Source organism: Podarcis muralis, chromosome 4 (assembly GCF_964188315.1).
Source record: "Podarcis muralis chromosome 4, rPodMur119.hap1.1, whole genome shotgun sequence".
In the NCBI taxonomy this organism is placed as follows: Eukaryota; Metazoa; Chordata; class Lepidosauria; order Squamata; family Lacertidae; genus Podarcis; species Podarcis muralis.
Genome location: NC_135658.1, coordinates 2,905,203 through 2,930,802, shown reverse-complemented (window position 1 = coordinate 2,930,802; position 25,600 = coordinate 2,905,203). Strand labels below are relative to the sequence as shown.

The window sequence follows — 25,600 nt, the reverse complement described above, 5'->3', positions numbered from 1 at the left end:
GTTGTTCAGCTTCCTTTAGTTCAGCTGTTGTTGAAGATTCAATTCCCTTCAATTCATCTGTTGTTGGAGGTTCAATTCCCTTCAGTACAGCAGGAACTGATGATCTACGTGACTGAGAAGTCAAAGTTGTTTGCACAAGTTGGCCTTTTACTGCTTTCGCTTTTGCAGATCTTGTTTTCGGTTGGCCACTCATTCCCCACCTGTCTATGAGTCAAGGTCAAACTGTCAAATGTTCCATGGGAAGAACAGACCTCAATGTAGATAACCAGCAGCAGAGAGTCAAAACAAAGTTAGTTCCCAGGAAATTGTAAATCCCAATCTCCACTAGAGGGAGTACAGTTAGAGGGAGTACAATTTGAGTTCAGGAAAGAAGGAAAAAAGTTTTGGTCGCCATTAAAGTTCCTGCAGCTAAATAGTTCAACAATAGTCCTTAAAACTTTTTTCCACTTGCAGAGCCCTTGCAAAGTTGCCACAAAAGTCACCTCCCAAGGTGCAGGATACAGTTACTTAATTTTATGTTCCAGAATTGCCTCTATGTATCTATTTCAGTTTTATAGATTGTATCCGCAAAAGACATTTCCCCCGCCATCCCGAGGCTGGGTTTTAAACTTTAAGATCCACCAAAGGAGAAGGTTCCCAGATTGCTTCAACACAGTAAAGTAGATAAAAAAGAAAACTTGCCTTTCATTTCAATCGCCAGTTCTATCAGACGCATAATACTTCCAGTTTTAAAATCTCTTTCTACAGCTTCCAGCCTGTCAGTTCCTTTGCCTTTGATCTGTAAGCCTTGCCGGAAGACGGACTTCCTCTTTTTTTTTTTCGTCTCCCGCTTTCAGCCAAATTTCTAAATTTGTAAATCCAAAATAAAGTTGCTCTTACTCACGAGTAGATAATTTGGAGTCCAATGGTTAAGGAAGAAAGGTCGGCACTCATCAGCAGCAGCCGCGCGGCTTCGCTCCCGCAGAAAGAGCGATGAACTCTCAGCACCGCTTCCCCTCCACGCTTCCGGAACCCCTTACGGGGTCCCTTCTTCGTTTTGGGGGTCGCTCCAGGTGCCCGCTGAGTCCCACGGCCACGAGCTCACTCTGCTCGTGGTTTTTCTTAATGGATCGTCGCTGTGCCGTAGCGAACGATCCTTTTCTGCGGAGCCCCTCTTTAGAGACTAAAGAGGACCGCCATTGCCGTTTCGCGCCGCCTCCGGAAGTCTATCTTGATGTATTTTTGGAATCAGAGTGATAAATGCATCTTTCCAGGTTTTGAGAGCTTTGTCCCCTCTTAAAATCTTATTATACACATCTGCCAATGGTTGAATTAGCCAATCTTTCAATATTTTATAATATTTTGCAGAAAGACCATCCGGCCTTTGCCTAACTGCATCTTATTTATTGCCATCTTTGCCTAACTGCATCTTATTTATTGCCATCTCAACCTCCTGTCTTGTAATCATGCCATTTAGTAGGAACCTTTTATCCTCGGGAATTTTCTGCATTTCATTCACCGCAAGAAATTACTCAATTTTATCCTTATCTTCTTTACCTTTTTTATACAGCTGTTTAAAGTATTTCTGAAAACATTTTCTTATATCTGCAGGGTTTTCCATAGATTTTCCATCAGATACAATGTTTGTAATAGTACTTTGCTTCTGTCTCTTTTTTAATTGCCAAGCCAACAATTTCCCACATTTATTCGCAGATTCAAAATTTCTCTGTTTCATCATTTTAATTTTCCATTCTATTTCCTGGTTAATAATTTGAGAAAATTGAATCTGCAATGCTTAAATTTCTTTTGGAATCTGTTGACTCTTTCGCATTAATCTTAAACTCTTCTCTTTGTCTTTTATTTGAGACAGAATTTTTTCTTTTTTTGCATTCTGTATCTTTTTCCTTATCGAGTTCTGTTGTATGAGGAAACCTCTCATTACTGCCTTACTTGCATCCCAAATGACTCTTGTTTCAACCTCTGTGCTCATATTTAGTTCAAAATAATCTTTTAGAGTCTTTTGGGCCTTACTAATCATCTGTTCATTCCTCAACAACTCATCATTCATCCTCCATCTAAAGGAACCCTGCAGGTATAATTTCATCTCCAAAACCACTGCATTATGATCTGAGCAAGTCTTAGGGCAAATTTCTGTTTTAGTAACCTTAGGAACCAAATCTCTGGATATCCATAAATAGTTGCTTCGAGAGAAAGATTGATTTGAATTTGAGAAAAAAGTGAAATCTCTCTCCATTGGATTTCGTAGCCTCCATATGTCCGACAAATCGTATTTATCAGTCATATCAAAGAAAATCTTTGGTAGTCTGCCGAAACTTGGATTTTTCTGACCCTGTGTTTTATCCATTAATGTTGATGCTACTCCATTCAGGTCTCCCATTAAAATCAATTTGTAATCCATATAATCCATGAGTTTTAAGTCCAGATTCTTAAAAAATTCCACTTTGCCATCATTTGGTGCATAAATTCCCAGCAAAAGAAATTTATCGCCTTGTGCCGTAATTTCAACTGCAATGTACCTCCCTTCCTCATCTTTAAACAACAATTTGGGGTTCCATTTTTCTTTAACATAAAAAACCACACCTCTTTTTTTCACTTTGTGGGATGAAATAAATCCCTGCCCAAGTTTCTTATTTTGGAGAATTTTCCTATGAAGTCTTGTAACATGTGTTTCTTGTAGAAAAATTATGTCCAAATTCTGTCTTGCCAGTACGTGATAGACCTGATTCCTCTTAAAACACGAATTTAGACCATTCACATTCTAGGAGTAGATTTTCAATGACATCCTGATTTATTAGGGGCCCACTGCCCCTGCCCCTAATGAACGAGACCTTTCCAGTCCAAGCTCTTTTGCATTTTTCTCCAAAAATCTTTCTTTCTCTCCGACAGTTGTTATTCTTTGTTTCCTTCCTTGAAATTTAAAAGATAATCCTTCTGGGAACTCCCACCTGAAGAAAATGTTCTTTCTTATTAGGGCACTGGCCAAATCCGTATAATTATTTCTCAGGGCCAAAAAGTATGTCGGAATGTCTTTAAACAGAATTATTCCCTGAATACTACAGTAGAAAAAAGAATAATCTGGGATGCAAGCAAAGCTGTTATGACAGGGTTTTTGATACAACAGAATACGATAAAGAAAAGACTTTGGAATGGAAAAAAGGATAAGATCTTAGAGAAGATAAAAGATGGAGAGAAAAAATTGAGATCAAAACCCAAATCACAGGAGATTCTGAGAGAAATCAAATTTTATCAAGCACAATATGCTAAATTGATAAATCAAGAGGTTGAGTGGAAAATTAAATTAATGAAACAAAGATCATTTGAATCAGCAAATAAGTGTGGGAAACTGCTAGCATGGCAGTTGAAAAAGAGACAAAAACTGAATATCGTTACAAACTTAGAGATTGAAGGGAGAAATATTCAGAAACCCGAGGAAATTAGAAAGTGCTTCGAGAGATACTTTAAACAACTTTATATGCAAGGGCCGCAGAAAGAGACTGAGATAGACCAGTTCTTAAAAACTAATGGATTACCAAAATTATCTCAGGAAAAGAGAACAATCCTGAATTGTAAGATTACACAACAAGAAATCGAGGGTGCTATTCAGAGCATGCAACTAGGTAAATCTCCAGGGCCTGATGGACTCACCTCCAAGTACTATAAGACATTGAAAGATTTTTTGATATAACCACTACTGGAGGTTTGCAACCAGATTATGGAGGGGAAGAGGGCACCGGAATCGTGGAAAGAAGCTTTCATCACATTGATACCTAAACTGGAAACTGAAAAGACTCAACTTAAGAACTACCGTCCCATCTCTCTCCTAAATGTGGATTACAAAATTTTTGCTGACATTTTGGCAAGTAGACTTAAAAAGGTATTAAATGAAGTGATTTATAAGGACCAGGCAGGCTTTCTCCCAGGTAGACATTTGTTTGCTAACACTAGAAACATTATTGATATTTTGGAACTTTTACAAACAAATATGAATACAAAAGCAGTGCTGATTTTTATTGATGCTGAGAAGGCCTTTGACAATATTTCTTGGAAGTTTATGAAGAAAAATCTTGAAGGGATGGGAGTGGGACGGGGGTTTGAAAATGGAATAGAAGCAATCTACTCAAAACAAAAAGCTAAATTGATATATGAAAAATGTTGGTTAGATATTAAAAAGGATCTAGAAACTTGGTCAAGACTGAAACTTTCCTTGTTGGGTCGAATTGCAGCTATAAAGATGAATGTATTGCCAAAGATGTTGTTTTTGTTCCAAATCCTACAGATTGTGGACAGAGTGGAATGTTTTGGAAAGTGGCAGAAGGATATTTCTAAATTTGTCTGGCAGGGCAAAAAGCCCCGAATAAAATTTAAAATACTAACTGATGCAAAAGAAAGAGGGGGGTTTGCCCTGCCGGATTTGAGGTTATACTATGAAGCTGCGGCCTTCTGCTGGATGAAAGATTGGTTACTTCTTGAGAACACTGATGTCCTAGATCTGGAAGGGTTTGATAATGCTTTTGGATGGCATGCATATTTGTGGTACGACAAGGTAAAGATTCATAAAGGGTTCAAAAACCACATTGTCAGAAAAGCAATATTTATGGTCTGGACAAAATACAAAGACTTATTGGAAAATAAAACCCCGAGATGGTTATCACCAATGGAGGCTAAGGCCCGGAAAAGACCCAATATGGAGGCCAGTTGGCCGAAATATTGGGAAATAATAGAAAAAATTGGAGAAAATTGGAGATTGCAGAGCTTGGAGAAACTAAAGAGTAAGGCGCGAGATTGGCTACATTATGCTCAAATTAAAGAGGTTTTTAATTTGGATAAAAAGGTAGGATTCCAGGTGGAAAAATCGAAATTAGAGACAGAACTGTTAGAACCAAAGACTAAAGTACTTTCGAGAATGTATAACTTGCTGCTTAAATGGAATACCCAGGATGAGTCAGTTAAATCAGCCATGATAAAATGGGCTCAGGATATTGGACATAACATCATGTTTGAGGACTGGGAAAGGTTATGGACCACCGGAATTAAATTCACGGCATGTAATGCCTTGAAGGAGAACATTATGAAAATGATATATAGGTGGTACATGACCCCAGTCAAGCTAGCAAAAATATATCACCTGTCTGACAATAAATGCTGGAAATGTAAGGAGGCTGAAGGAACATTTTTCCATCTCTGGTGGACTTGTCCAAGAGTGAAGGCCTTTTGGGAAATGATCTATAATGAGTTAAAAAAGGTATTTAAATATACCTTCACAAAGAAACCGGAGGCCTTCCTTTTGGGCATTGTCGGCCAGAAAGTGTTGAAAAAAGATAGAACTTTCTTTATGTATGCAACTACAGCAGCAAGGATACTCATCGCAAAGCATTGGAAGACACAAGACTTGCCCACACTAGAAGAATGGCAGATGCAATTGATGGACTATATGGAATTGGCGAAAATGACTGGCAGAATCCAAGATTTGGGAGAAGAAACAACGGAAGAGGACTGGAAAAAGTTTAAAGACTATTTACAAAAACAGTTTAAGTTGTATGAATCTTAAGAAATTGCACGATTTAGAAAAGTATGGTTCCAGTAAATTTAAAGTAAACTTAAGACATAATTAACTGAAAATAATTATTTTAAGATAAGAAATGTAATATTTGAGAAGTACAAATAAGGTATGACCCAAGGTAACAATTTGCTGAAAATTTTTATTGCTAAGAACGCAGGGTAAGGGAGATGTGAGGAAGTCCAATAAGTTATACAAAAAAGTTAAGAAAGTTTTGTTTTTTCTTTCTTTTTTATTTTCTTTACTCGATGTATAATGTAGATGTATATGTATGTTTAATATGTGTTTTATGCTTTATACTTGAAAACTCAATAAACAGAATTATTCCCTTCTCATCTATCTTTAAACTTTTTTTGTAATGGTGGCCTAAAATAATATCTCTCTGCTCTTTGGTTTTAAAAATCACCTTACAGTCATGTGTGATCTTAGTATCTTTTTTAGGTCCAAATCTGTAGGCCTTATCAATCCAGGAATTTAAATTTTTTTTTTTTTTTGAGAGGCAATTCCTTCAAATTATCCCGCTCTTACGCCCCTCAATCTCAGATTACACTCCCTCTGTTTTAGCTGGAGAGACGCAATTGAAATTTGAGATTGTCGCTGAATTGCCTCTAAATCAGCAATTCTCACCGTTTCCAAATGCACCAGTTTTGACTCATGTGCTGATACATCTGAATTAACTTGCATCAAATCTTGTCTTAATTGAGCAAAGTCACTTTTTAATTCCTGTATAGACTTTTGATTTCCTCTTACTGTTTTAATTTCCTGAAGCAATTGCAACACAGACTCCTCAAACGTTGGTGACTTAGAGTCCATTCTTGGTTTAATTTTTGCTTTCTCTGTCCTCTCTCCTTTCTCTCCCCCATCCATAACTTGCAATTCTTTTGTTCAAGGTCAGTCTCAAACAAAGGGGAGATAAGGAGACAGTTTCTCTTCTCAAGCATTTCCACCAGTCTTAATATAAAAGTCAACAGTCTCTAACTTGTAATCCTTTCTTAATTCCCCAGATGTTAATAACACAGTCCCAATTTACAATTTATATCTGAGGGTAGGGGTACTGTTTAAAAGAGAAAGGGAAAAGAAAGACCTTTGAGTTCGGGCAGCTGCAGTTACTCCCCCCCCCCCAGTAGGAAAACGAAAGTAGAAAGTGTCCTTTTCTTTTTAACGTCACAATGGAGTCTAGTCTTCCCGACCGAGTAGTCCGCTTCCACAAAGAAAATACCTCGTAAATCCAAACTGTCTGCAATGATTAAAAGAGTCTGAAAAGTATCTCCCCCCTTCCCCCTGCTAGTAGGAGGGATACAGAGATTAACTTGAAAGTCTTTAGAAAGTCGTAAATTTTAGATCGCGACTTCGGCTAATGTAGCTGTTTTGTCTCTTAATCAGAGGAATGGACTGACATCCATTGATTTTTTAAGCCCCTGTCCTCTCCAAATAAATGTCCAAATTTTTAATTTATTACTCACTCTTTTCCAATCAAAGTTGCTTGGAGAAATTGGCCGCTCACAATCACCGGACTTGGAGCTTCATGTGATGAAGGAAGCGAGTCTATTCCCAAGTGCCTCCGTCTCCAACCCCACCCGCTCTCGGAGCCCTTATCAAGAGCTTACCGGGGGTGAGGGAGTTGTTCCAGGCACCCGCAGGAACACCAAGTCCTCGGAATGCTCAATCCGAGGTTTTCAAGGGGTACCGCGTCGCTCTAGCGGTTTCCCCAACCTTCAAAGCACCGGTGCTCTTTCAAGTGAAAGAGCTCACCCTTCCAGCAGAACGGGCAGCCAACACGGTTTTCTTTAACAAGAACATTTTGTAAATCCTCTGTCGAATTTGCTGGGTCTTCACACTGTACACAACAGGATTAAGAAGTGGTGGGACAGCAATGTATATGTTGGCCATCAGCATGTGGACAATGGGAGAAAGCTGCTTCCCAAATCGATGTACCACACTGACGCCAATCATTGGGATGTAGAAGATCAAGATAGCACAAATATGAGAGACGCAGGTGTTGAGAGCCTTGAGGCGCCCTTGGTGGGATGCAATGCTCAAAACAGTCTTCAGGATCAGGATATAGGATATGAGAATGATCACAACATCCAACCCCAAAGTAGACATGACTATTACCAAACCATACAAAATATTGACTTTTGCACCAAAACAGGCTAACTTCATTATGTCTGGGTGGAGGCAGTATGAATGAGAAAGCACATTAGATCTGCAGAAAGGGAGCCGTTTAATAAGAAATGGAAATGGGAAGCAGACAAGGAGACTTCTGCAGAAGATAGCTATAGCTATTTTTGCAATGACTGAATTTGGTAGACGTATTCTGTACCTCAGTGGATCACGGATGGCGAGGAACCGGTCATAGGCCATTGACACAAGAATGCCAGAGTCCATCTCTTGAAATATGTGGATAAAGAACATCTGGCTGATGCAGCCATTGAGTGGGATTTCTCTTGAGTCAAACCAATAGACCCCCAGCATAGTTGGCATGGTGGAGATGCAGAGGCCCAGATCAGAGCAGGCGAGCAGGCAAAGGAAGAAATACATGGGCTCATGGAGGCTTTGGTCAATCTTGATGACATAGAGGATCGTGATGTTCCCAAGCAGAGTCAGGGCGTAGAGCACAAACAATGGGAAGGCCACCCAAGAGTTCTTCTCCTGCATCCCAGGGATGCCAATCAAGACAAAGGTTTGGTGGCTCACAAGGCTGTCATTATACCCAGGGATGGATGACATGGCATGCAAAAAAAAAATATTGGGAGGATTCTAAGGAGTCATAAAATTCTTATTCTGACACGATTTTACAGATTCTGTAAATTTGTATTCTGAAGAGGGATAAATTTCCTAGTTTAGCCCACTAGGAAAAATAATATTGGAGCTTCCATTCAAAGAAGGAAGAGAAGTCCTGATTCCTGCCTCAGCTCACCTTCTCCCCTGGCCATAGACCACCCCAACATCAGCATCAAAATCAGTTCCCAACAGTCTTCCAACTTTGTGCAGTGGAGTAGAGGTCACAACAGTCTGGCTTTCAAAGATTCAGTCTCCCAAACTCTCATCTGCAAAATAGGAATAACATTCACAGTGTAAGAGTTAAATTAGAACTCGTAGATATAAATCACTAGACGTATAGTATTATTGGAGAAGGACAGGACTGGCCTCACCCCATGTCCTCCTTTTATGAGAAGACACCTTGATATGGAGGTTCTTCATTTTTCAGCCCTATCCAGTTGATGAGAGGATTGTGATCACAGAATCATAGAAATGTAGAGCAGAAAGGACCATGGGGAACATCAAGAATCATAGAATTGTAAAGTAGTGACTGGAGTCTAAAGGTTGTGGGGGGGGGGCAGAACAAAGATACAAATAACACTGAATAAATGGTCCTTAAAAAGAGACTAAGGTGCTTCCAAAGAAAGCAAATATATATTAAGAGTAAATAGTTCAGGAGAGATTGCACCAGCCTTTTCATCTTTAAGAGGTGTTCAAATGCTTTATAATCATATACTTTATTGTGGCAACTCACCCTGGGAAGGGCAGGAAAGAACTAAAATAGGTAACAATGGAAAGGAAATCTAGGGGAAACTCAGCCAGATGGGTGGGGTATAAATAATAAATTATTATTATAAATTATTATTATAGAAGAGAAGCTTACATATTTCTCCATACTGCAGACAGATGTTGCAGCAAAAACTGCAGCCCACCACAATTTTCCATTCTTCCTCACTTAGTGGTCCTGTAGTCCTTCTCCCCCTCCTTCCTTCTGGAAAGCAGACCCCCACCCCTACCCCCAACCACAAGCTAGGGCTGAGCAGTACAACCTCTGGATTATTGACTCCTGATCCAGGAAATCAGATGTTTTCTAGACCAGCACAACCCCCCCATTTCGAAGTTCCAAATTAAACCCCGTCTCTTTCTGGTTGACCCTGTATTACTGGCAGCTTATTTATATTACTCAGGAAATCATCTCTGAAGTCAATCGGAGGAAAACACATCTGTTTGACAGCTCATGCAGTACTTTGCAGTTACCTGACTTCATGGCACAGCCTGTGAAGCTAACATGCTTTCTCCCAAGGGCAACGCTGATCCTGCCTGTGGTGCTGTAAGAGGGATTCTGCCCATAATATTTATGGAGTGTAAAGAGTTATTGAAAAACTCTTTCCCCTCAGGGAGACAAGCTGCCCTCAAACCAGGAGACAATTGCTGAATCCTGTGAGAGGAGATCTCACAAATCCCAGTGGCAAGTATTAGGCAATCTCAGTGGATCCTGCACAAGGACCCGGAGTTCTTGTCTCAGAGGCATTCCAGGGATCACTCTGTGCTCCTCTCCTTTGTATAACCAGAGAAATGGGAGAGGTACAGAATATCTTAACAGAGAGGTCTCATCCTCCCTGCAAAAGTGAAGACCCTAAAAACCTGGGTCTGAGTAAAATAATTGGCTTCTTGCCATGAAGATCCCAAAGAGGTTTGGTTAGCAGACCATTCTGACCAGGGAAGTGCACACAGGTTTGTGCACACAGGTATGAGCTCAACATGCTGCAGCACTTACAATGAACGCAGCGGAATTCCTCTGCAGCTTCCAGACTTTCCTGGAGCACATTGCAATAAGCTAATTGGGAGATCACTACAGACCTTCCCTCTGTAGTTAAGCCCTGTATCTGGAAGTGGAACCATTTGATGACAGGTTTTCAGAATAAAATCAGTTGGCTTATCATTTCCACACATTTAACCCAGTAAAAATAGACTGGAAGCTGGAGTTAACCCACTGGAACCATTTCTTTAAAAACATTTGAAATGAGAAGACTAAAGACAAAAATAATGGTGAAACTAAAATTTCTATATACTTTAAGTTTCTTGGGTTACAAAAAGTACATATATATATTTTCAAATCACAAAGTCCTTTTCACAGATCAGTTACCGTATTTTTCGCTCTATAACACGCACCCGACCATAACACGCACGTAGTTTTTAGAGGAGGAAAATCCGTAGACATGCCACCCGTAGGCATTCCCTCCATATCACGCACAGACATTTCCCCTTACTTTCTAGGAGGAAAAAAGTGAGTGTTATGGTGCAAAAAATACGGTATATTCGGTGTGAGACTTTAATGCTGTACACTGTATAAGGCTGGGAGAGAAGAGAGGTGGGTGGGTTATAAGTTCTTTGTAGTGTGATGGTGCATAAATGTCTTGGAAAATGCTAAACAGGGCCAGTTTGGGGGTGGAATTGAATACCTATTTATTTATTCTGCATATTTTTGTAGGACTAGTGTCTGAAAGGGTTGAATTATGCAATTGGAAGTGCAGTCTCTCCAGCATTTTGGTGAGGTTCCTGTGTGTATCAGCACTAACGTACGTGGTGCTAAGTACCATCTATAGATAAGTTTCAAGGTGAGTTCCCTCCTTTTGGCTGGGATAGATTTAAAGGGAGGTTTAAGGATTGAACCTGGTAAGAGTATTTCATTTTGTGTCCTTTCAGGCTTTGAGTTCCCTTACGAACCACTTTCTTTTCCCTTTAGCACAGAATTGTCGTTTGGAAAAGATATCAACCCCTGGTTTTCTTTAACGAGAACATTTTGTAAATCCTCTGTCGAATTTGCTGGGTCTTCACACTGTACACAACCGGATTAAGAAGTGGAGGGACCGCAATGTATATGTTGGCCATCAGCATGTGGACAATGGGGGAAAGGTGCTTCCCAAATCGATGAACCACACTGACGCCAATCATTGGGATGTAGAAGATCAAAATAGCACAAATGTGAGAGACGCAGGTGTTGAGAGCCTTGAGGCGCTCTTGGTGGGATGCAATGCTCAAAACAGTCTTCAGGATCAGGACATAGGATATGAGAATGATGACAACATCCAACCCCAAAGTAGACATGACTATTACCAAACCATACAAAATGTTGACTTTTGTGCCAGAACAGGCTAAATTCATTGTGTCTGGGTGGAGGCAGTATGAATGAGAAAGCACATTAGATCGGCAGAAAGGGAGCCGTTTAATAAGAAAGGGGAGTGGGAAGCAGACACAGAAAGCTCTGGACAATATAGCTATTCCTAATTTTGCAATTGCAGAATTTGGGAGAAGTGAGGTGTATCTTAATGGATCACGGATGGCAATGAACCGGTCATAAGCCATTGCCACAAGAATGCCAGACTCTGCCCATTGAAACAAATGTATAAAGAACATCTGGCTGATGCAGGCATTGAATGGGATTTCTCCTGAGTCAAACCAATAGACCTGCAGCATTGTTGGCATGGTGGAAATGGAGAGGCCCAGATCCGAGCAGGCGAGCAGGCAAAGGAAGAAGTACATGGGCTCATGGAGGCTTGGGTCAATCTTGATAGCATAGAGGATCGTGATGTTCCCAAGCAGAGTCAGGGCATAGAGCACAAACAGTGGGAAGGCCACCCAAGAGTTCTTCTCCTGCATCCCAGGGATGCCAATCAGGACAAAGGTTTGGTGGCTCACAAGGCTCTCGTTGAAACTGGTGATGGAGGACATCATTCCCCAAGTGTGTTTGTTGGGAATATGCTAAGGAATAAAAGTCAAATGAATATTAGAAATCTGGTATGATTTTACAGGCTCTGTCCTAGTTTAGTCCAACATCAGATATTGTATTAGAGCTTCCAAACATTAGAGCCTTCCAACTCTGACATATGATTCACTCTTCTAAGCCCAACCAGTGCCAGTCTTATGATTTATTTGTTTGTTATTTACAGAGTTTTTACTCCACACTTTTGCCAAAGGGGATCTCAATCAGCTTCTGAAGTTCAGTTGTAAGGGAGTTTCTGCTCTCAGATTTACATATAAAATTATGTGACAGAGAAATGCATGGGGAGGGAAGCAGAAGAAGCTATTCCACACTTAAAGCTACAGTTCTTGCAGAGACTACCTGTGGCAGCCTGTTGAAATGTCTACTCAGCCTCTCTTGTGGAGAACGGATGGGAGCTGGTCTTTCAGCAAATCAGTGGGACAACTCTGCTTTTCTTCCGCACTATTCTGCAGCCTGATGGGAGTTTAGCATTATTTGTGTAGCTCATGGATCCTAAAGCCAGTTTGATTGCACTGACAGGGAAACTGGGACACTCCCTCCACCACTGATTTGTGTAGCGGCTGTAAGTCTGAACTGGGAGCTGATAAATAGTTTGTTGAAAATCTTCCATCAGCCATGAAGTCACTGGATAGACTCAGTAGGAATCTGCAATCCCAGCATGAAAATACTGGTTTACACTGCAGGGATTTTGTGAAGGTTACTGAGGAAAAAAATACCTAAAGTTTTCTGATGGCTTGAATATTGTGTCTAAGGGCTCAGTGTTGGAGGTGGCCATGTGTGACTTTTGCAAATTCAGAGTTAAAAACTTTACCTCAGGATAAGAACAGAAATCATGCAGTGGTGGCGGCACGGCGGCAGCAGGAGGCCCCATTAGCTAAAGTGGTACCTCAGGTTAAGAACGGTTTCTTAAGAACAGACCTCCGGAACGAATTAAGTTAGTAACCAGAGGTACCACTATCTAAATGGCAGAATGGACAACTGTGCAGCTGAGAGAGGCTGGTTTTACTCCACCTCCTCTTCTGTCAAGGAACCTGGAAACCAAGGTCCTTAATTTTGGAGCTCCAGGGGGCAAGTGGGTTGGGGCCAGATATGACTAGAGGCTGAAATCAGTTAAAAATATATATATTTAAAGTGCATAATCAAAAAACTAGTGACTGTATTTCAGTGTGTTCAAGATGTTACCATATTCCTAAAACATACCAATGGAAAATCAGAGGCACATTACAGTATACATAAATCCAACTTGGGGAAGGAAAATATAAGGAACCGTGTATGCATTTGAAAACACAATTGGACACAATGAATACGGGGGTGGGAGGGGATACAGAAAATAAGCTTAGAATTAATTCAAGGAGTGCATGTATAAGCTAAAGCAAAAAATGCTCATTAGCATATGATGCTGAATACACTACCATTCACATAAGTTGAACTTTCAAATCAGAGAATTGCTGCTCCAGAGAAGCGGACACGGAGCAATGGATGCAAACTACAAGAAAGAAGATTCCACCTAAACATTAGGAAGAACTTCCTGACAGTAAGAGCTGTTTGACAGTGGAATTTGCTGCCAAGGAGTGTGGTGGAGTCTCCTTCTTTGGAGGTCTTTAAGCAGAGGCTTGACAACCATATGTCAGGAGTGCTCTGATGGTGTTTCCTGCTTGGCAGGGGGTTGGACTCGATGGCCCTTGTGGTCTCTTCCAACTCTATGATTCTATGATTCAGCCTTTTCATGCACGTTTTCTGTTTGTTCTGTTGTTTTTGCTTAGAATTAATTAAAGCCACTGCTATACATGGCTTAGGTCCAGTCTATCTGAAAGATAGATATTCTCTCATGTGAATCTGCCTGGGCTCTGAGATCTTTGCGGGAGGCTCAGACCCATCACCCTCCTAGACACATTTGGTGAGGACACAGGAGAGGGACTTCTTGGTGGCTGCTCCCAGACTTTGGGACTCCCTTCCTTGAGATGTTCTATTGGCTTCCTCCTTCATATCCTTTCACCAGCAGGTGAAGACAGATTTATCCCCGCAGAACTTTTGGAGCTGACTGTTTTTAAGGAAAGGGCTGATGCCACGATGTTTTTATCACACTGAGCAACATAAAGTTTTTTTCCTACTGCTTAGTCAGAATCTCTTTTCTTGTAATTTCATTCTACTGGTTTAGCTCCTCCCCTCCAGAACAGGAGAAAGCAAGCTTGCTCCATCAATGGACAGCCCTCCAGCTATTTGAAGATGGCTATCAGATCACCGCTCAATCTTCTCTTCTCCTGGCTAAACATCCCCAAACAAATCCTTCTTGAGGGGCCACCCACAATATTGTTCCCTAAACACAACTTGCCTTTGAAGCATCTAGGCTCCACAGCTGAAGTTTCCACAAACATCTTTCCTGTTGGACCCACCTGGCATCCCAGGTGCATATATTTGGCTGTGAGTGGACTTGGTGACTTCTTTGACATTTCTCTTCCTTCTACTGGGAACAGGTTGTTAGACTATTCTTATATTTCTATTTAGAAGTACCCAGTGACTCCATTAATAATGAGTTATGGTCTGATAATGTTCTTGGTGTTATTTCTATTTTTCTTACTATTAATTCCAATTCTTTGGATATCCAGATGGCATCACTTCTGGCACTGCTTTCATGCACATGTGAATAAAACGTGAATTCTCTATCTAATAAATGTTTATTTCTCCAAATATCTATTAATTTCAGATTTTCTGCCATTTCTCAAAAGGTTTTTGGAAGCCTTCCTTTTTGGCAGAAATGCCAAAGATCCACGGAGCTCTAAAGCAAAGACTTAAAAATGAAACGGTCAGGGAGCAGCTGGACTCTTGGTCTGTTGCTTCAGGGCTGTTCTGAGGTTCTTATGCTATCCATACACAAGAGATACAAGCTCTGTCATTTCACAATACTGTGAGAGATCTATCTGGAACTGATCAAAATGTTTATATCTCAAACAGCTCTTTGCACATACCTGACTTTATGGCATGGTCAATGTGACACGTTTTCCGCAGCAGCAAACACTAAGCCTGCCTTTGCTGTTCCAGGAGACATTATCCCTGTGCTTTTTATGGCGTTGACAATTATGGAAAAAACGTTTCCCCTCTGGGAGTGAGGCTGTCTGAAAACTGCCAGAAAACTGCTTTGTCTCAGGGGAAGGAGATCTCTGAAACCCAGGGGCAATTACTCGGAAATCTCTCTTCTTCTTTTGGAAATAATTTTTATTTGATTTTACAATTATAACAATACAAAATACATATCCATATTTAGAGATTTCTTAATCACCACCCTCCCCTCCATGGGTCCTATTGTCAACCTTTTCAACTGAATCTTATTTCATAATCCATTTTTTATATCTCTCCATATTGTCCATTTCAACATCAAAAAAACGAAGGTCATGGCCACTGGGCCCATCACCTCTTGGCAAATAGAAGGAGAAGAAATGGAGGCAGTGAGAGATTTTACTTTCTTGGGCTCCATGATCACTGCAGATGGTGACAGCAGTCATGAAATTAAAAGACGCCTGCTCCTTGGGAGAAAAGCAATGACAATCCTAGACAGTATCTTAAAAAGCAGAGACATCACCTTACCAACAAAGGTCCGTATAGTTAAAGCTATGGCTTTCCCAGTAGTGATGTATGGAAGGGAGAGCTGGACCATAAAGAAGGCTGATCGCCGAAGAATGGATGCTTTTGAATTATGGTGCTGGAGGAGACTCTTGAGAGTCCCACGGACTGCAAGAAGATCAAATGTATCCATTGTGAAGGAAATCAGCCCTGAGTGCTCACTGGAAGGACAGATCCTGAAGCTGAGGCTCCAAGACTTTGGCCACCTCATGAGAAGAGAAGACTCCCTGGAAAAGACCCTGATGTTGGGAAAGATGGAGGGCACAAGGAGAAGGGGACGGCAGAGGACGAGATGGTTGGACAGTGTTCTCGAAGCTACAAACATGAGCCTGACCAAACTGCGGGAGGCGGTGGAAGACAGGAGTGCCTGGTGTGCTCTAGTCCATGGGGTCACGAAGAGTCCGACACGACAAAACGACTAAACAACAACATATTGTCCATTATATTTGCTCCATTACAATAATAAATTTAATAATAAATTTTATTTATATCCCGCCCTCCCCAGCCGAAGCCGGGCTCAGGGCGGCTAACAACAATAAAACAGTACAAAAGTACAGCACAAACAACACTCTAAAATCATTCATTATAAAATTGATTCAAATCAAGCCACTGGCAATCATTGTGCCAGAGCTCCACGAAGATTGCCGAGGGAGGGGGTCAGGCTGTGCCCTGGCCAAAGGCCTGGTGGAACAGCTCTGTCTTGCAGGCCCTGCGGAAAGATGTCAAGTCCCGCAGGGCCCTAGTCTCTAGTGACAGAGCGTTCCACCAAGTGTTATTAGAATCCTGCCAATGTTTCCATCTGCTTACAGTGGTCTCCTATATAAATTACAATTTCTCCCCTTTCTTTATTGAACTTTTTGTCTTCTTGGTTCCTGAGCTTTCTGGTCAGTTTTGCCATTTTGGCGTAGTCCTTCAGCTTAGTCTGCCATTCTTCTCTGGTAGGGACTTTATCTTCTTTCCATCTCTGGGCTATTAGCATCCGTGCGGCTGTTGTCACATACATAAAAAGTCTTTTCTGCTCCTTTGGGATCTTGGCATCTATAACTTCTAATAAAAAAGCTTCTGGGTTTTTTTTAATAAAGGTTATTTTAAACATTTTTTTCCATTATATATCATTTCCCAGAATGCTTTTATTACTTTACACGACCACCACACCTGCTTTTTCTTTACATTTCCAGCTGGTATTTGTACTTGTCTTATACATTTTTGCTAATTTACTAGGAGTCAAATACCACCAGTGCATCATTTGTGGAATAATATGTAGCCTTTGGCCTTTGGCCTTTGGAGTCCATCACGCTTCCTCTGCGCGACTCTCCCTCAGCTCTCCGGTCAGCTACTTGTAGCAGAGTTTACGCAGCGTAGAAACTGTTGCTGTGTGTGTGTGTGATAAATCAGACTGCACGCACGCTGTCTTCCTTATCTTCCAAAAGTCTTTATTCGTGTAGAAAAACAACTCATAAATCAGCCTGGCGACAGAGCGCACATCTTGCTGCGTTTCCCCAACAGAAACGGAACAACACTGATACACAGGAAACACTCCCCTCAGTATACTAAACCACGCCTCAGAATGTGAGACGTCACTCAGAACTTCTTAACCCTGTAAGTTCTGATTCTCTCCACACCCCCTCTCGCCTCACATTATGAGAGGAGTTGTGGACCCACATTTACAGACCTCTGAGAGTTCAACACCTTCCCCATTGCCTTTCACTCCTTCCTGGCATCTTTGTCAGGCAACTGTTGAACCTCCTCACAACTCTCAGGTTCGCACTGTGCGAAACCAACCCACGCACTGGAGACTCGAAACCTTTCAGGTGGAACTCCCTTCGTTGTGCGAGTGGACCGTCTGAGCACAAACTCAGGTGCTCCTTCTGACCCACTGGGGCCAGCAAGTGTGTCCTCTCCATCAGAAGACTCCCCCTCTGACTTACTGCGTCTTTGAGCCTTCTGCGTTATGCTAACAGGAGATGAAGGCGCACTCTTGGACTCTCCTTTAACAACTTGTGGAGAAGTCCAACCCTGTTCTTGACCCTGGTCATCGACCTGGTCCTCATCAACAGGCTCAGCCTCTGGCTCTCCTTCCTCCTCAGAATCAGACAGACATTCTGAGAGAACGTCATGCCTTGCATGAATCTTTGACCAACCACCCTGCTCACAGAACTCAGCATGTTTACTGATCAGAAGCTTGGTCTGATCACCTTCTGTTTTTTTTTTTTTTTTAATAATAATTTTTTATTGCATTTTTTCCAGTTACAAACGAAGCAAAAGAAATTAAAAAAAGAGAAAAAAGAAAAAAAGGAAAAAACCATAACGTTTCAACAACTTACTTCAATTTTCCAACGAACTTCCCCACGTCTCCCTCACAGTGCATTCCCAACAATAAATTTATCAGCAAATTATAACCTTGTTTCATGTGTTTCTTTTGTACTTTCAATTGCAATTTAAGTTTAAATCCCTAATTATCCATTTACTCTAAAAACAAAACATATTATCATTTTTGACCATTTAAACTTTGATTCTTTCAATAATATTATCCAATTTCATATAAATTCCACTTTCCTTGCTGGGGCTAACATTCCAAATCATGCGGCACCTTATAGTTCATATAACTTATAAAATTTTTGCAAATAGTCCTTAAATTTCTTCCAATCCTCCTCCATCGCTTCTTCTCCCAGATCTCGGATCCTGGCAGTCATCTCGGCCAACTCCATATAGTCAATCAATTGCGTTTGCCACTCTTCCAGTGTGGGCAAATCTTGAGTCTTCCAGTGTTTGGCGATAAGAATTCTTGCTGCTGTGGTTGCATACATAAAAAACGTTCTATCCTTCTTTGACACCTTTTGGTCCATAATGCCCAAGAGGAAGGCCTCCGGTTTCTTAAGAAAGGTGTACTTAAACACCTTTTTTAACTCGTTATAGATCATCTCCCAGAAGGCCTTCACTCTTGGACAGGTCCACCAAAGGTGAAAGAATGTTCCTTCAGCCTCCTTACACTTCCAACATTTGTTATCAGACAAATGGTATATCTTAGCAAGCTTGACTGGGGTCATGTACCACCTGTATACCATTTTCATAATGTTTTCTTTCAAGGCATTACATGCCGTGAATTTCATACCGGTGGTCCATAACCTTTCCCAGTCTTCAAACATAATATTGTACCCAATGTCTTGAGCCCACCTTATCATGGCTGATTTAACTGTCTCATCCTGAGTATTCCATTTAAGCAGCAAGTTATACATTCTCGATAGTACCTTGGTCTTTGGTTCTAACAGCTCTGTCTCAAGTTTCGATTTTTCCACCTGGAATCCTATTTTTTTGTCCAACTTAAAAACCTCATTAATTTGGGCATAATGAAACCAATCTCGCACCTTATCCTTTAGTTTTTCAAAGCTCTGCAACCTCCAATTGTCTCCAATTTTTTCTATTAATTCCCAATATTTCGGCCAGCCGGCCTCCATATTGGGTTTTTTCCACGCCTTGGCCTCCACTGGTGATAACCACCTCGGAGTCTTGCTTTCAAGTAAGTCTTTATATTTTGTCCAGACCATAAATATTGCTTTTCTGACAATATGGTTTTTGAACATTTTATGTGTTTTCACCTTGTCATACCACAAGTACGCATGCCAACCTAGCGAATTATTAAAGCCTTCCAGATCTAGGACATCAGTGTTTTCTAACAAAATCCAATCTTTCATCCAGCAGAAGGCTGCAGCTTCGTAGTATAACCTTAAGTCCGGCAGGGCAAACCCCCCTCTTTCTTTTGCATCAGTTAATATTTTAAACTTAATTCGGGGCTTTTTGCCCTGCCAAACAAACTTCGAAATATCCTTCTGCCACTTTCCAAAGCATTCCACTCTGTCCACGATCTGCAAGGCTTGAAACAGAAACAACATTTTTGGCAAAACGTTCATCTTTATAGCTGCTATTCGGCCTAACAAGGAAAGTTTCAGTCTTGACCAAATTTCTAGGTCTTTTTTAACTTCTGACCAACATTTTTCGTAGTTGTCTTTAAATAAGTTCAAATTTTTGGAAGACAAGTTGACCCCCAGGTATTTCACTTTTTTAACCACAGTTAGTTCTGTTTCCTTCTGAAACCCCTCTGTTTCTGAAGATGTCAAGTTTTTCCCCAAAACTTTAGTTTTTTGTTTATTCAACTTAAAGCCTGCCACCCGACCAAATTCTTGAATCAGTTCTAAAACTCTTTTTGTACTAGATTCTGGCTCCTGTAATGTTAAAACTAAGTCATCTGCAAATGCTTTCAGTTTATATTGTTTCACTCCGACCTGTATCCCTTGTATTTGCCGGTCCCTCCTAATCATGTTCAGTAGCACCTCCAGGACTGATATAAATAATAGGGGGGATAGGGGGCACCCCTGGCGTGTTCCTTTTTCAATATGGAACTCTTCTGTCACCACATTGTTCACTATCAACTTAGCTTTTTGTTCTGAGTAAATTGCTTCTATACCATTTTCAAACCCCCGTCCCACTCCCATCCCTTCCAAGTTTTTCTTCATAAATTTCCAAGAAATATTGTCGAAGGCCTTCTCTGCGTCAATAAAAATTAACACTGCTTTAGTGTTAATATTTGTTTGTAAAAGTTCCAGAATATCTATAATATTCCTGGTGTTATCAAACAAATGCCTACCAGGGAGAAAGCCTGCTTGGTCCTTATGAATTACTTCGTTCAAAACCTTTTTCAATCTACTTGCCAAAATGTCTGCAAATATTTTGTAATCCACATTTAGGAGTGAGATGGGACGGTAGTTCCTAAGTTGAGTCTTTTCAGTTTCGACTTTGGGTATCAATGTGATGAAAGCTTCTTTCCACGTTTCCGGTGCCCTTCCTCCCCCCATGATCTGATTACAAACCTCCATTAGTGGTTGTATCAAGTAGTCTTTTAATGTCTTATAATACTTGGAGGTAAGCCCATCCGGGCCTGGAGACTTGCCCAGCTGCATATTCTGAATGGCATCCTCAATTTCCTGTTGTGTTATTTTGCAATTCAGAATTGATCTCTTCTCCTGAGATAATTCTGGTAAACCATTGAGTTTCAAAAACTGTTCCATCTCAGACACCTCCTCAGGCCCTTGTGTATACAACTTTTTAAAGTATTTCTGGAAACACTTTCTAATTTCACCTGGTTTCTGGATATTTTTCCCTTCCACCTCTAGATTGGTAACATAATTCAGTTTCTGTCTTTTTTTCAACTGCCATGCCAGCAGTTTCCCACATTTATTCGCTGATTCAAAAGATCTTTGTCTCATTTGTTTAATTTTCCATTCCACTTCTTGATTTATCAGTTTCATATATTGTGCCTGGTGGAATTTAATTTCTCGCAGGATCTCTTTTGATTTTGGTTTAGATCTCAATCTTTTCTCTCCATCTCTTATCTTCTCTAATATTTTATCCTTTTTTCCACTCCAGAGTTTTTTCTTAATCGTATTTTGTTGTATCAGAAACCCTCTCATTACAGCTTTACTTGCGTCCCAGATCGTTCTTTTTTCCACCGAAGTGTTCAAATTGATTTCAAAATAGTCCTTTAAAGTTTTTTGGGCCTTCTTTACAATCTCTTGATCTCTAAACAGGATGTCATTCATTTTCCATCTAAAGGAACCGGGTAGGGTAAGTCTCACTTCCATTTTCAGGGCGTTGTGGTCGGAGCAAGTCTTTGGGCAGATTTCCACTCTTGTAGTCTTTGGTGCCAGCCCTCTAGTTGTCCAAATTTGGTCGATTCTTGTCCATGACAAATGAGCCTCAGAGAAGAAAGTTCCCTCTCTACCTAGGGGGTTCCTTGTCCGCCAAATATCAATCAAATCCATATTGTCTGCCAGCTCAAAAAAGGTTTTCGGTAGTCTGCCATCCTTGGTTAAATTTTGATTTTGTGACTTATCCATCAAGGTAGAGACCACCCCATTCATATCTCCCATCATAATGATGTTCGAATAGTCCAGATAGTCCAGTAATGTCTCATGTAGCTTCTTATAAAATTCTGATTTCCCCTCATTTGGTGCATAGATTCCTAGTATCAAAACTTTTTCTCCTTGAGTTTGTATTTCAATTGCCAGGATTCTTCCTTGTTCATCTTTAAACAAAAATTTCGGTGCTAGGTTCTCCTTTGCGTAGATCACCACGCCTCTCTTTTTTACTTTATCTGATGAGATAAATTCTTGGCCTAGTCTTTTGTTGATTAACACTTTCCTGTGGAGCCTAGTCACGTGCGTTTCTTGCAAACAAATTATATCCAGATGTTCCTTTTTCAAAATATGGAAAATCCTTTTTCGTTTTTCCGGGGAATTTGCCCCATTAATGTTCCAACTATACAGCTGCAGAGACATCCTGTATCAATCTGTTGTTGCACTTTATGGGGTGTCCTCTTTTTTGTCCGGGTCCGCGGGAGATGGTGTTGGTTCTAATCCAGGCTGTGGCGGAGGCCAAGGGACTGCTGTTCCCTTCTGAAGATCCTCTCCGTGGTCGTGCAGGAACTTCTGATTATCCTCTTTTGTTTTGATTCTAACCTTCTTTCCTTTGTAGTTGAATGATAGACCTTGTGGAAACTCCCACCTGTAGGGTATCCCGTTGCTTCTCAAAAGTCTTGCTAGGTCGGTATAGATAGATCTGAGATCCAATAATTGTTTCAGTATATCCTTGTAGATTTCCGCTTTTCTGTCCTGGATCTCAAGTGATTTATTTCTTCTGGTCTATGACCGTAATAAATTTATTCATTCATTCTCAAGTGATTTATTAAAATGAAGGTCAAGTATTTTGTCTCTCTCCTGTTTGTTCCTTAAAATGATCAAACAGTCTCTGGGTCTGTCCTTCTTAACAACTCTTCCCAATCTAAATGCAGTTGTTATTTTAAAGTCTTCGTCCTCCTTTATACCCCAGAATTTCGAAAATTCTGCTGTCAAATAACTGGTCAAATCTTCTTTCTCAAGCTCTGGGATAGAGCGTAATCTTAAATTATTTTCTCGATTTCTCAATTCCACCATAGACAGGTAGGCCTGCTGGTCGCCAATGTGTTTGTGTAGTGGCCTTACCTCTCCTTTCAATTCCTCCACTTTTTGATTTGCTTGGTCGGCTTTTTCATTCGCAGCTTCAGCCAGTTTCCGGTTCTCAGCAGTGGCGTCTTTTAAATTCCCAATTGCTTGTGAATGCTGTGCCACTTGTTCAGATAATTTTGTAATAGAGGATGTGGCTAAGTCGATTTTTGCTGTTTGGTCATCCACCTTCTTATTTAAAATTGCAAATTGTTGTAGCATTTCCTTTAGAAGAGTGTCAGATCCCCCTGCAGCCATATCCTCTATTGTTGGCTGTTCAGCTTCCTTTAATTCAGCTGTTGTTGGAGGTTCAATTCCCTTTAATTCATCTGTTGTTGGAGGTTCAATTCCCTTTAATACAGCAGGGACTGATGATCTACGTGACTGAGAAGTCAGAGTTGTTTGCACAAGTTGGCCTTTCCCTGCTTTTGCTTTTGCAGATCTTGTTTTCGGAGGGCCACTCATTCCACACCTGTCTATGAGTCAAGGTCAAATTGTCAAATGTTCCATGGGAAGAACAGTCCTCAGTGTAGATAGTAGCAGCAGAGAGTCAAAACAAAGTTAGTTCCCAGGAATTTGTAAATCCCAATCTCCACTAGAGGGAGTATTATTGCAGTTCATGGAAGAGGGAAGAAAGTTTTAGACGCCATTAAAATTCCTGCAGCTGAGTAGTTTAACAAAAATCCCTAAAAAGTTTTTCCACTTGCAGAGCCCTTTCAAAGTTGCCACAAATAGCCACATCCAGAGGTACAAGATACAGTTACCTGATAGTATCTTCCAATGATGCCTCTATGTATCTATTTCAGCTTTATAAATTGTATCCGCAATGAATGTTCTTTTCCCCTGCCATCCCGAGGCTGGGTTTTAAAGTTTTTAAAGTCCACAAAAGGAGAAGGTTCCCAGTTGCATCAACACAATAACATAAAGAAGAAAGAAAACTTGCCTTTTATTTCAACCGTCAGATCTGCCAGACGCATGATGCTTCCCGTTTTATAATCCCTTTCTACTGCTTCCAGCTTGTCAGTTCCTTTGCCTTTGATCTTTAAGCCTTGCCGGGAGACGGACTTCCTTTTTTTCGTCTCCCGCTTTCAGCCAAATTTAAAATTTATAATTCCAAGATAGAGTAATTCTTACTCACGAGTAGATGATTTAGAGCCCAATGTTTAAGGAAGAAAGGTCGGCGCTCATCAGCAGCAGCCGCGCGGCTTCGCTCCCGCAGAAAGAGCGATGAACTCACAGCACCGCTTCCCCTCCGCGCTTCCGGAGCCCCTTACGGGGTCCCTTCTTCGTTTTGGGGGTCGCTCTAGGTGCCCGCCGAGTCCCACGGCCACGAGCTCACTCTGCTCGTGGTTTTTCTTAGTGGATCGTCGCTGTGCCGTAGCGAACGATCCTTTCCTGCGGAGCCCCTCTTCAGAATCTAAAGAGGACCGCCATTGCCTGTTTCGCGCCGCCTCCGGAAGTCCTGATCACCTTCTGGATATGCAAACCTCCACCCCTTTGTCGCAGGTTCATACCCACAGAAGATCATTTTCTGGTACCTTGGGCCACCCTCCTTCTGCTGAAACTTTGGTACCGGCACCAAGGCCGGTGACCCAAATATACGAAAGAAATGCACTTGCGGTTTCTCTCCATGGAGTGCAAAATACGGGGTTTCACCTACCACTGAATTGTAGGACCTGTTCATCGTGAAATTCGCAGCTTTCGTCGACTCTCCCCAAAAGCTTTGAGGCAAACCAGAGTCACACAGCTGAATCTCTGATGCTTGAACCAGAGCTCTACTCCTAAGCTCTGCCACGCCCTTCACCTGAGGAGAAGTCACCTTGTGACGTATCCCTTTCTGGTGAAAAAAACTCTTTAGAGCAGACCCAGTGACCTCTGAACCTTGGTCACTCTGGAACCCTTGCACCTTGGTGGAGAACCGTAGCTCCACCTCTGCAACCCAGTCTTCGATCAGTTGCATTGCCTCTTCCTTCGTTTTCAGTGTGAATACCCATGCGTTCTGGGCAAAATCATCTGACAGCGTCAGCATAAACCTGGCCCCACCCAGACTTGGCTTTGGCATGGGACCAAAAAGGTCTGTGTGCACAAGCTCAAAAGGCTTTGTGGTTACCCTCTCCACCCTGGGATAGCTGTATCCCTTGACTTTGGCTTTCCTGCAAGCCCTGCAATTTAAGGGTTTACCACATTCTCTTATTTTGCACCCTTTAGTGCACTCCGGTAACATTTGGATCTCTTCCAAAGAACTATGTGACATTTTCTTGTGCCACACGCAAGCACATGTAACATGTGTGGAAACGGTTGCACACTTCACCTGTGCTTTCTCAGCGTTCCCCTCACCCTCCAGAGGTGTTTCCAGAACAAAGAGGTTGTTCTGATTTTTCTCAACACTTACTAGTTGCTTCCCCCCTCTGAAAATCATACAGACATTCTTTTCAAAACAAACCTTATACCCCTCCTGTAAGAGACACGGTACAGATAAAAGACAATGTTTTATCCCCGGCGCCATGAAGACTTCCAGCTGCGCCTGCAAAACAGAAACATAAACATTTCCAACTTTACACAATGGCTCTTGTAACCCATTTGCAAAACAAACTGTTTTCCCAACTGGAACAGGTTTGCAGTTCCACATCTCGACTCCAGGCGTCGCTCTAATCAGGTGCCTGCTGGCTGCACTGTCAATTATCCAGTGCATCATTCTGTCCTCACTGCAGCTGTTTTCCAAAGCTGCCATAGCAACAAACCTCTCACTGCCCCCGTCCTTGGGGCCTTTGCAGAAGTCTTTCTCACACTCTTCGTCACGTCCTCCCTGCGCTTTCCCATGCTTGCCTCCATTCGTGGACTGGT

General features: G+C 41.4%; 4 protein-coding genes across 4 annotated transcripts in view; 1 reads left to right on the top strand and 3 right to left on the bottom strand.

The window, feature by feature from the left end:
* Window positions 1–25,600, bottom strand: part of LOC114595223 (uncharacterized) — a 646,585-nt gene that overhangs the window by 133,130 nt on the left and 487,855 nt on the right. The gene's annotated exons all lie outside the window — the stretch shown is intronic.
* The window catches only part of LOC144327580 (uncharacterized), a 290,636-nt gene that overhangs the window by 53,789 nt on the left and 211,247 nt on the right, over window positions 1–25,600 (top strand). The gene's annotated exons all lie outside the window — the stretch shown is intronic.
* Window positions 7,292–8,287, bottom strand: LOC114595394 (olfactory receptor 51H1-like). Its single transcript, XM_028725682.2, has one exon. It carries the CDS (start codon window positions 8,285–8,287, stop codon window positions 7,292–7,294), a length of 996 nt encoding a protein of 331 aa, XP_028581515.2.
* LOC114595393 (olfactory receptor 51H1-like) lies at window positions 11,093–12,055 on the bottom strand. The gene has a single exon (XM_028725680.2). It carries the CDS (start codon window positions 12,053–12,055, stop codon window positions 11,093–11,095), a length of 963 nt encoding a protein of 320 aa, XP_028581513.2.

What these genes read in the sequence shown, in the direction of transcription:
- LOC114595393 (XM_028725680.2), bottom strand. Translation starts at nt 12,055, where the DNA reads ATGATGTCCTCCATCACCAGTTTCAACGAGAGCCTTGTGAGCCACCAA.
- LOC114595394 (XM_028725682.2), bottom strand. Translation starts at nt 8,287, where the DNA reads ATGTCATCCATCCCTGGGTATAATGACAGCCTTGTGAGCCACCAAACC.